This window comes from Borostomias antarcticus, assembly GCF_949987555.1.
Source record: "Borostomias antarcticus genome assembly, chromosome: 12".
Lineage (NCBI taxonomy): Eukaryota > Metazoa > Chordata > Actinopteri > Stomiiformes > Stomiidae > Borostomias > Borostomias antarcticus.
Genome location: NC_140245.1, coordinates 17,752,979 through 17,765,264, shown reverse-complemented (window position 1 = coordinate 17,765,264; position 12,286 = coordinate 17,752,979). Strand labels below are relative to the sequence as shown.

The following is a 12,286-nucleotide window of genomic DNA, read 5'->3' as shown; positions in this document are numbered from 1 at the left end:
CTGGCTTCAACCCCCGGAGGTCCCATCCTTCTCCTCCCTCCCTCCTACTCCTCCGTCCAGCTCCTCATCGCTCCAGTCCAGTCAGGGCCAGAGGGCAGAGGTCACCCCGAGGGGACAGTGGATCATTCATCAGCCTCCACTTCCCCCGAACCCCCTCCTCCCCCGTCCCAGATTCATACCACGTTATCCCCGACGTCCTTGACCGTTCAAGGTCAGATCCCACAGTGAAAGGCTTGTTCCAGCCCTGCTGGACAGATAGAGTGACCATCAGATATGGATCTTTTAGGCCACACGCTGCCCGGTGTAATTTCAGTTGTCATCACAGCTTAATAACCCCCCAGATGACTGCGATATGGGCAGGGAGTGTGTTGATAGAGCATGAGATATGGGCAGGTAGCGTGTATCTCTGTTGATAGAGCATGAGGCAGTGTGCCATACTGTACATGATCTGGTGAGGGAAGTGCAGACTACACCAGGCCATGATAGGCCAGTCAGGATAGACCAGGCCAGGATAGACCAGATTAGACCAGGCCAGACTACACCAGGCCAGGATAGACCAGATTAGACCAGGCCAGACTAGACCAGGCCAGGATAGGTCTGGCCAGGATAGACCAGACCAGGCCAGGATAGACCAGACCAGGCCAGGACAGGCTGGGATAGACCAGGCCAGGATAGACCAGATTAGACCAGGCCAGACTAGACCAGGCCAGGATAGACCAGATTAGACCAGGCCAGACTAGACCAGGCGAGGATAGGTATGGCCAGGATAGACCAGGCCAGGATAAACCAGGCCAGGCCAGGACAGGCTGGGATAGACCAGGCCAGGATAGACCAGATTAGACCAGGCCAGACTAGACCAGACCAGGATAGGCCAGGATAGGTCTGGCCAGGATAGGTCTGGCCAGGATAGACCAGGCCAGGCCAGGATAGGCCAGGATAGGTCTGGCCAGGATAGGTCTGGCCAGGATAGACCAGATCAGGCCAGGATAGACCAGGCCAGGATAGGCTGGGATAGACCAGGCCAGGATAGACCAGATTAGACCAGGCCAGACTAGACTAGGCCAGGATAGACCAGATTAGACCAGGCCAGACTAGACTAGGCCAGGATAGACCAGGCCAGGATAAACCAGATTAGACCAGGCCAGACTAGACTAGGCCAGACTAGACTAGGCCAGGACAAGACAGGAGTGGAGTCAGGCTCAGTATTTACTGATGCATGACGGGAAGCCATGCTGTCATTCAGATAACACTCCCCCATGTGTGTCAGTAACTAACGAGCCGTGTGTGTCTGCTGGCATCTCCAGACCAGCTGGAGTGGGAGGAGAGGAGGAGGGAAAGAGGAAGAGAAGGAGGGATGGAGGGAGAGGAGTAAAAGAGAAGGTAGAAGGAAGGAAGGATGGCAGGAGGGAGATGAGTAAAAGGGAAGAGAGATGGAGGCAGGGAGGGAGGGGGAGAGTGAGTTTCCTGGTCGTGTTGATTCACTAAGACAGGGGTTATTTTTACACAAACCGCAGGTGGTCGTTCCACACAGGCCCAGCACCTCTGCTACTGCTGCCATGCCACCCCCCCCCCCCCCCCCCTCTCTCTCTCTCTGATTCACAGGGTGTGATTCCATAGCTGGGGGGACTGTGTGTGTGTGGGGGGGGGAGGGGGGAGGTGTAGATAGATAGCAAATAATGTCTGCAAAAAAGGTTGTGCCTTTAACTGGCCTGACCCACGAGAGAGAGGGAGAGAGAGAGAGAGAGAGAGAGAGAGAGAGAGAGAGATTAATAGCTCCAGTCAGTGACTCAGACAGATCTCTTTCCTGAGAACCTTCTGGAAGCATCACAGTGTTTCCTGTTACAGTACATCCGCTAAACCCTGGCGGGGGTCTCTCACTCTGTCACTTCCTGTCCCCTAAACTGTAAAAATAACAAGTTTATCTTGGGAGTTGCATGCATGTGTGTGTGTGTGTGTGTGTGTGTATGTGTGTGTCATCTGTTTGGTCACATCTGCTGTCATGGTTTTGGAAGGTTGTGTGTTCTCATCACTTACTGTAGGCGATGTGACTCATCCACATCCCACTGACCCAGAATACAGCGATGTTAGCAAACTGGAGATATAGGACAAGGAGAAGTGTGTTTGTGTGTGTGTGCGTGTGTGTGAATGCGGTATTGACCCCTGTTGGATTTCAGCTTGAGAAGGTGTTCCATTGCATCTGTCCCTACTGTCATTATGGAGCTGTTGTAGGTTTTACTGGATTCTAGAACCAGTGAGGGTTCTATTGTAAGTCTACTGTAGGTTATAGGTCTACTGTAGCTTCTATTGTAGGTCTACTAGGTTCTATTACAGGTCTACTGTAGGCTCTATTGTAGGTCTACTGTAGGTCTACTGTAGGTCTACTAGGTTCTATTGTAGGTCTACTGTAGGTTCTATTGTAGGTTTACTGTAGGTTATATTGTAGGTCTACTGAAGGTTCTATTGTAGGCCTAATGTATTTTAGGTCTACTAGGTTCTATTTTAGGTCTAGTGTAGGTTCTATTGTAGGCCTACTGTAGGTTCTATATTAGGTCTACTGTAGGTTATATTGGATTCTAGCACCAATGAGGGCTCTGCTGTGTTTCTGACAACATATTGAGCTGGGCTCTTCTGGCCTTTCAGCATCAGAAAAATCGTTACTGTAATCCAGTCTTTCCACTGCCTGTGTATGACATACCCTTCAGGCCTGACTTACACACTTGCTTACACACACACACACACACACACACACACACACACACACACACACACACACACACACACACACCCATACAGACAGCAGACCTTCTGACCAAGAAGAAAACAGACTGGCAGACTGTTCTCATGAGCTCACCCGGTCCAGTCACTACCGCCTCATCTCATTAACATACCAAAGCAGAGAGGAGGAGAGGGACAGACAGGAGGAGAGGGACAGAGAGGAGGAGAGGAACAGACAGGAGGAGAGGGACAGAGAGGAGGAGAGGGACAGCCAGGAGGAGAGGGACAGAGAGGAGGAGAGGGACAGACAGGAGGAGAGGGACAGAGAGGAGGAGATTGACAGAGAGGAGGAGAGCGACAGCCAGGAGGAGAGGGACAGACAGGAGGAGAGGGACAGACAGGAGGAGAGGGACAGAGAGGAGGAGATTGACAGAGAGGAGGAGAGCGACAGCCAGGAGGAGAGGGACAGACAGGAGGAGAGGGACAGCCAGGAGGAGAGGGACAAACAGGAGGAGAGGGACAGAGAGGAGGAGAGGGACAGACAGGAGGAGAGGGACAGAGAAGAGGAGAGGGACAGAGAGGAGGAGAGGGACAGACAGGAGGAGAGGGACAGACAGGAGGAGAGGGACAGACAGGAGGAGAGGGACAGAGAGGAGGAGGAGGAGAGGGAGTGAGAGAGAGAGTGATTCACTATCCTCCCCAGCACATGCAGCAGAATAAGTGGTGTTGTATGACAGAGAGGGTGTGTGTGTGTGTGCGCATGCGTGTGTGTGTGTGACAACCAGGGCCCCCACGTGGGTGCAGTACATTCCAGTGCTGTGTCTGGGTATAAGCCTGCAGGATGTCTTTCATGGTTGGTGTGTTGTGTAAGCGGGCCTGACGCAGGAGGAGGAGGGGGGTGGGTGGTCCGGAGCCGGGAGCCTGGCCGCATGGTGCCACCCGACCTGCTGGCACACAGCAGATCACTGTGCTCTGTCTGTTCACAGCCAGCCCTGGCCCGTATGGAACTCTGCATACTCAGGACATTGTTTACCCTCACTTACTGTTCTCTCTCTCTCTCTCTCTCTCTCTCTCTCTCTCCCCTCTTTCTTTCTTTCTCTCTCTCTATTTCTCCCCTCCCCCTCTCTCTTTTCTCTCTCTCTCTCACCCTCCCTCCTCTCTCCCCCTCTTCTCTCCCCATCCCTTCCTCTCTCTCTTCTCTCCTCTCTCTCCCCCCTCTCTCTCTCCTCCTCCCTCTCTCCCCTCCTCTCTCTCTCTCTCTCCTCCTCTTTCTCTCCCTCCCCTCCTCTCTCTCATTGCAGTTTGATCTGAACCAGCTGATGACCTGTGTGAATGTAACCCAGAGCCTCAGTCCCATCCACAAGCCTCTGGATTCTCCGGGTGTGGTGGTGGAACAGTCGCCAGTGGACCGCACCAAGGGCTTCTTTCCCGACGAATCAGAGCCCCTGCTCCGCTGTGACTCCACCTCCAGCAAAGACTCCGCCCTCAGCCGGACCGGATCCTTCATTACCAAAGGTGATGATCACATGACATGATCGCATGATATTGATCAAATGATGAGAATGAAAATATGGGCTGCTTCTGCAACAGCCAGCAAGGCTACGTAGCTAACTGGGTCTGTGTTGGTAAACACTTCTAACGCAGAACTAGTTAGCTGGGGCTGTGTTAGTCTGGAGTAAAAGGCCACAAAACATGGGCATGGGGGCGGAGTCAGTGCCTACCTTTCAAATCCAGCTGCATTAGAATATATTTCATTGGGAGCGTATAGTCGGAACTGAATGACTCATCCAGCCCAGAAAAGAAGAAAACTGTAGGTAGCCAACTCCGTGACGTGGAAGAAAGTCCAAGTAGCCTAAATCGCACTATGTTCCAGATATGTATGCTACCGATAGCTCGCACGAATGCAGGACTCATTATCAATACTTGAAAAGTGGAAAGCTGCAGTCAGTGACCAATCAGAGGCCAAATCAGCCTCTCCGCACAGCCCACTTTCTGCGCAGGCCAATCATCCTCCGCACACAAAATCCAAGAGTCTTCCCATTGGTCCCACATGTTTTCCCAGAAGTTCTCGTTGCAGCAGGAGCTTCTGAATACTCAGTTTAGGGCTGTGTTGATAAACACTTCTAACACAGAGCTAGCTAGCTGGGGCTGTCAATGCTATTTCACACACCACGGGTCAGGTCACTCATGGCTAAACAGCACTGACATACAGTTTGCAGCTCAGCCTATCCAACTGAACATATGACACACCAGGAGGCATGACAGTAATTATGACACTATTGTAATGCCCTAATCAAACACACCTCAGAACCTGAGCCACACTCTGACACTGCTGCAGCCCACACAGAGCTATACCACACTGATCCAGAACCCTGCAACCACCCAACACCCCACCCAGAACCCCACAACCATCCACCACACTGATCCAGAACCCCACAACCATCCACCACACCACCCAGAACCCCATATCCACCCAGCACACTACCCAGAACCCTACAACCATCCACCACACTGACCCAGAACCCCACAACCATCCACCACACCACCCTGAACCCCACAACAATCCACCACACCAACCAGAACCCCACAACCATCCACCACAATGATCCAGAACCCCACAACCATCCACAACACCACCCAGAACCCCACATCCACCCAGAACCCCACAACCATCCACCACAATAATCCAGAACCCCACAACCATCCACCACACCACCCAGAACCCCACATCCACCCAGCACACAACCCAGAACCCCACAACAATCCACCACACCACCAGGAATCCCACAACCATCCACCACACTGACCCAGAACCCCACAACCATCCACCACACCACCCAGAACCCCAGAACCACCCAGTACACCACTGATAAGAGGTTTTCTGCTGACTCTAGTCCAGTTTTTCCGGCTCTTAAAGCTCAATGAGATAACTTTTTTTTTGGTTCAATGTTCACTTTTACTTGCTATTAGTTTATGAATTGGCCTTAGCAAGACCCCAAAAATTGTGACATGAGACTGTGAATATATTATTTTAGTATTTCAGTGTACTGGTTACACTGGCAGGAAATCTTGTGGTGGAAACGGAAGTGACACGTTTTGCGTGTCACAATATCAGGAAGACAACAAACACTTCGCCCAGCGAAACAAAATCTACATGCACATACAAGAAAGAATACCGGTATTTACCTGCATTGAAGCCATCCTTCCAGTAGCTACAATCTTCCAATCCAGTCTGCGCCATGAGCGTTTGTTATCATTTTTTCCCATCATTACAGCGAGTGAGTGGGGAATTGTGGGAAGTGTGGTTCTTAAAACGCAGTGCCGATTTTATCACGACCAGAGGGGCTGCCAAAGTGCCGAGTTATCTCATGTAGCTTTAAGCTATTCCCAGTGCCAGGACATATATGATCAGAATCTAGGAATAAAGAGAAGACCAGGTGCAAACAGTAAAAGCCAACTAGGCACTGATGCCATGGATGTATAAGGGCGTAAGACTGAACTATGTATAGAATCCGGCCACACCCTGACTATAAAGATGGCACAAACTCAATGCTATGTTGTCCGATCAGAGTACACTGTGTCTCTGTGACTGACCCAGGATCCTGTCTGCTGCTGTACTCAATTAATCTTGAGTCTGATCTACAAGTCTGTTCCGGCAGAATACTTCCTCTCTTTTCGTTGTACTTAACCATCCACACCATCCAGAACCCTACAATCACCCACCACACCACCCAGAACCCTACAACCACCCAGCACATCGCCCAGAACTCTACAACCATCCACACCACCTAGAACCCTACAACCATCCACACCATCCAGAACCCTACAACCATCCACCACCCAGTACCCTACAACCATCCACCACACTCACCCAGAACCCTACAAGCATCCACCACCCAGAACCCTACAACCATCCACCACACCACCCAGAACCCTACAACCACCACACCACCCCCCAGAACCCTACAACCATCCAACACACCGACCCAGAACCCTACAACCATCCAACACACCGACCCAGAACCTGGAGGTTTTGTCTCTCTGCAGTGAGAGATTTGGACCTCCATGTTAAATGTATTGAAGAGCTTGTCAGTGATATGTTTCTTATTCGAGCTATACAACAGATCTTTCCAGTGTGGATGTGTTTGTGTTTGCTACCCCTATCTGGTGGAACACAGTACTGCACCCACATTCATATTCTGCATCTCTGCTTTGACCATATTCAAATATTCAGCCTTCAAGATTTTAGTTTTCTTTAAAACACAATACTTATTGTTCATCTTCTTAGTAATTTATGGAGGGTTTAGGTTGTTTCCTCTGTTACGGATAAGCCATGTACTGGACTAATTCTTTTTCTCAATTATCAGTAATGAGTTTCTGGTCTATACTGTATGATCCGGTTAGTCTATCCCCCATCATCCTAACAACTATCCTCCCTCTCTCATGTCCTCCTTCAGAGAAGAAAGACACAGTGCTGCGTCAGGTGCGGCTGGACCCCTGCGACTTGCAGCCGATCTTCGACGACATGCTGCACATCTTGAACCCGGAGGAGCTGCGTATGATTGAAGCGATCCCCATGGCGGAGGACAAGCTGGACTGCCTGTTTGAGATTGCTGGCGTCAAGAGCCAGGAGGCCAGCCAGGTCCTGTTGGACTCGGTGTACTGCCACCTGCCTGACCTGCTATGAGGGGATGGCCAGCTCCTATACCCACCTCCTCTCCCTGCGCTATCTCTCCCTAGGGGCACCACCTTCGCTGTACCTGCCCTCTCCCTGACCTCCAACAGCTGGACTCTACTACCACTATAGCCAGGGAGTCTTCAGCCTCTGTCTTTCTGCCCTGTCAACACCTCCCCAGGCCAACGCACCTTAACCCCAGTTCTTGACTCTCTCTCCCCTGTCTCCACCCTCTTTCTCTTCTCCCATACCCCTTGCCCTCCTCTCCATTCTTCATACTGTATGTCACCCAGACCCTAAAGCCATGTTTCCTTCCTCTCCCCCCTCCACTCCCCCAGGACCCTCCCCCTACCCTGGTCTGGAACTCTGGACCGGCCAGTAGCAGCGCTGCTACAGCCACGCCACCACGCTGACTATTAAACCGCTGCTTTACCATGCCTTGATGAAGTGTTCTCTTCACATTTGTGGAGCTTGTTGTCGCCTTGTCTTGGATCAGACAAGCTCTTAATGATGTGTCATTGCTATAAAAAAGAACTATAATTAGTCCTTCATGCAAACGTACAGTCGACACATGCACAATGTCTGATCAGCTAGAATTGTATGTAATATAATAGATGCACTAATGTTTGTTTTGAAAATCATGTGATCTGTCTGAAGTTTCTTGCAGATGCTTTTGTTATCTAATGTTTCATGTTGCTGTTGTTTTGTTTTTTTACTTTCCGAGTTTTCATTTGAATATCATTGGTAGTTTGTTTTTTCAGTCGATTGATTTCCCTGCAGGTTTGTTTCATGCGTCTCCCTGTGTGGTCCCACCAGGGTGGATGATGTGCTTACTCCATTACTCTACTTGAATCTGACTGTCGCCTTGCGGTACTTGATTGAAAAGATAATAAACAATGTACACCATTTAGTTCCTTTAAGTCCACGCTCTTTAAGAGACGAGCGCCACCAAAAACCTCCTCTGGTGTTGGGGGCGGAGCTCCTCTGGCTGCGGGGCAGAGCTCCCCTGGCTGGGGGGCACCAGTATTCCACCCATACATGCTACAACCGGACAGCTCACACACAGACGGACTGACTGACTGGCTGGCTGTGTTTCTACCGAAGCTGGTCACATCCAGCTACTCTGGTGCTAGACTTGAAACCCTTCTGCCAGGGGGGGGGGTTATAGAGCAGTCTTGAAACACTTCTTCTGGAGGGGATGGTATGGAGCCCTTGGATAACAGTATTCTGGAGTATTCCCAGTATCCTGGACTCTCTGGAGATTCTGCTGCTGTGGATATTTGGTGGACTGATATGATAATGATATGGATGACGTGAGCTAACTGGCTGTCTCCCTCCAGTGAGAGTTATGCAGGTGTGAGCATGTGTGGTATAGTTTGTGAGACGTGAGACTGAGATTGGATGTACTGTAATCTGGTGGCTGTTTCCAAACGTAACACATGTAACCAGTATGTTTACTACTATGTAACCTCTTAAAATCACTCAATAAAAGTTCAAACATTTGTCATAATGATGAGAGTGCTATTAACTTGCCTCCATACATTATATCAATTTATTCTTGGTCTATGGAGAAGACATCTCCATAGGTGCTATGTGGGTTATAACTGCTGATATATCTGCTGTTGGTTTTAGTGTTGTACCTGGTCATTTTGGATAACAAAACAGCTAACAATATTAACAGGCAGGTCACATTATGGTTCAAATAATGATACAAAAATGGAGGCACTATTAATCATCACCTTCACTTACCTCCCATGTTCCTCATTCTAGTACTTATCGATCATCACCTTATCTATCATCATCTCCTCACATCCTCATTCTAGTAAATCGGGAGCATGCAAATATGTCACAGAAAACCAGGGGAGGTGTTCACTGGCAAGACTGGTATTTGTGTGTGTGTGTGCGCGTGCGTGCGTCTGTGTGTATGAGTGTGTGTGAGTGAGTGTGTGGGTGGGTGTGAGTGTGTATATATGCGTGTGTTTTTGTGTGCGGGGGTAATAGACAAACGGAGATGAGTCTGGAATGAAGGGTTCTGATCTCCACCCAGACACAGGGGGATTGCGCAACATCAGAGACAATAGAGATATGACAAATCCCCTTATCCAGTTCACCAGTGTCTGTCCTCTCTCCCATACAGACCTAATATTCAGTCTGTCCTCTCTCCCATACAGACCTAATACTCGGTCTGTCCTCTCTCCCATACAGACCACTATACTCAGTCTGTCCTCTCTCCCATACAGACCACTATACTCAGCAGCCCTTCATCATAGCTCCATAATGTGTTGATCTAATGCTTAAGAGATTATTCTGTCAATAAAGAAAAGAGGTTTCCTGATTTATTTACCCATCCAACGCCTTTCATGCATGACAGTAGAACTTGGCCAACATTGTTATGTATACACTAATCCAACAGGGCTGTTAAACTGTTCCTATAGTGAATGTCTCTCTCACAAACTCTCTGGCCCAGTCCCAATGTCCCCCCTAAACCCTCAAGCCCTGAGCCCTCACAGACTTATTGACGTCACCTGGTAAAGTGGTTGAGTGCGAGAGTCTGCAAGGGCTCGAATTGGTATAAAAAGGAATGGGACAGCACTTGCGACATCACATTACATTGACGTGAAAACATATTTCTTACTATTGTGGGTGTGGGGCTTTTTATCAAATTTTCAATTTTACATGTTTTTATTGTAGGCCTTCATGTAAATTAATTTTGGGCTGAGTCAAATCCCCTTTACATTATCCGAACTCTGTGTTACCCTCAAAACATGTCTGTTCAACTTGTTGAAATCATTTCATTTTGTGGTGATATGCGAACTACATTACTGCCTGTGATTCTTGTTTGTGATGAATCCAAAATAATTTACTTAAGAATGATAATATATTATGTATACACATTCCTGCACCTCACAACTCTTTCCATATTCATGTTGGAAATCTCAATTCAAAGAACATTGCACCGAAATGGGTGATTAATGTCATATTGCTTTTAACTGGGAAATCATAGAGCAACAGAAATCGATGTAATTTATAACCATAGCCTACATATTTTTTACACAAATCACATTATACAAACCCATGGGGTTAATAACCCATACTTAAAAATAATGAAACCAAAATAATCATAAGACTACTTGTGCAGATAAGCAAGTCCAGCTGAAAACATGAAAACATATTTTGTTTTGTAACATGAACATTAGGGTTGGTTGATCTGTCCGTGCTTGTTTATTGGCTGTTCTTCAGGTAACCCCGTGTTTCACATCACAACGATATGAACTGTGGGTAATTCCCTTAGGCGAAGTCTGCAGAAGTGCAGACTTACGGTAAGGGGCCATAAAGGGCTCAAAATGTCTGCCAGAGAGCCCTCATGCACTTGCCGATTTGACATTGGGACACCCCTAAGCCCTCGTGGACTTCGCGGGAGCGTGCCCTTAAGTCTGTGAGTCTGCAAGGGTGGACATTGGGACTGGGCCTCTGGCTCTTTCTCTGTTACTCTCTCTTTCTCCATCTTTCACTCTGTCTCTTTTTCACTCTGTCACTTTTCCTCTCTCTCTGAAATGTTCCTTAGATAGAAGCCGGTGTCCACATTATCTCCCACCAGAGTTTTCCCACACCATTGCAGCCACCTTCCGTTCAGATGAGGGATCAATGCGTGACGTCATTCATGCTGTTACAACAACACTAGTGGCATCTCTATGGCCATCTCTGGTGACTTCAACCACTCCCCCCGTCATCCTCTCAATTTCTCAATTCCCCCCCAATTTCTGAAAAACACAAATGGTCCCCCCCCCACAATTCTAAATAACCTAAATGATTGAAATTGAACAAGTGTATTTTCCGACTCCACATTCCCAATTCTAAAATAAATGAAAATTGTGGAACAAATATTTTTATAAATATATGTTCCAACTCCACATTCCATCTCTAGCCTACTAGACCTCCCTCCATGTTCTGCTGCAATGCAACTGTGGGCGGGTAACTTCATAAAAAACTAGAAAGTACATTTCCTGGAGAAAATGTGAGGTGGGCTAGCTGCTGCAGCTGTATGTAACAGCTACTGCTAGAACTACTGTGGACCAGGCAATCTCCATGCACCCACCTGCGTCTCTAGCCCAAGACCGTGCGTCTCTAGCCCACTCAGGGGCTGAGTTGTGGGGTCTGTTGCGTGGACAGTGGCATGGTGGTGAGACTCCGCCCCCTCAGGTCAGAGCTGGTCGAGGACAGTGTACCCCTCTCCGGGCCACCTACCCGCCCGCACCGGTGAAGACCATGTGTCTCTAGCCCACTCAGGGGCTGAGTTGTGGGGCCGTGGCGTGGATAGTGGCGTGGGGGTGAGACTCCGCCCCCTCAGGTCAGAGCCAGTCAGGGACAGTGTAGCCCTCTCCGGGCCACCTACCTGACGCAACCGGTGAAGACCATGTGTCTCTAGCCCACTCAGGGGCTGAGTTGTGGGGCCCGTGGCGTGGATAGTGGCGTGCTGGTTAGGCCCCGCCCCCTTGGGTCACAGCTAGTCGGGGACAGTACAGTGACCTCTGGGCAATTTCAATGCATTCAACAATGAAGACTGTGTGTCTCTAGCCCACTCAGGGGTTGAGTTGTGGGGCCCGTGGCGTGGTGGTGAGACTCCACCCCCTCGGGTCAGAGCCAGTCAGGGACAGTGTACCCCTCTCCGGGCCACCTACCTGACTCCAACATGAAGACCTCCGGGCAGTCTCCTTGCACCCACTGGTGAAGACTGTGTGTCTCTAGCTCAATCAGGGGCTGAGTTGTGGGGTCTGTGGCGTGGTGGCGAGACTCCGCCCGCTTGGTTCAGAGCCAGGCGTGAACAGTGTAGGCCGCACCGGGCTATCCACCTGCCTTCACCAGTGAAGACCATGTGTCTCCAGCCCACTCAAGGGC

The 12,286-nt window shown here is 49.5% G+C and overlaps 1 protein-coding gene across 1 annotated transcript in view; it reads left to right on the top strand.

Annotated features, from left to right (window-relative positions):
* The window catches only part of tnfrsf21 (tumor necrosis factor receptor superfamily, member 21), a gene marked incomplete at both ends in the record, with an annotated part of 34,869 nt that extends 27,467 nt beyond the window's left edge, over positions 1-7,402 (top strand). Inside the window, 2 exons of the mRNA XM_084446460.1 lie at positions 4,017-4,230; positions 7,173-7,402. Coding sequence (XP_084302586.1) covers positions 4,017-4,230; positions 7,173-7,402 — 444 coding nt within the window. The remainder of the gene's footprint in view (positions 1-4,016; positions 4,231-7,172) is intronic.
* Between the last annotated feature and the right edge of the window lie 4,884 nt (positions 7,403-12,286).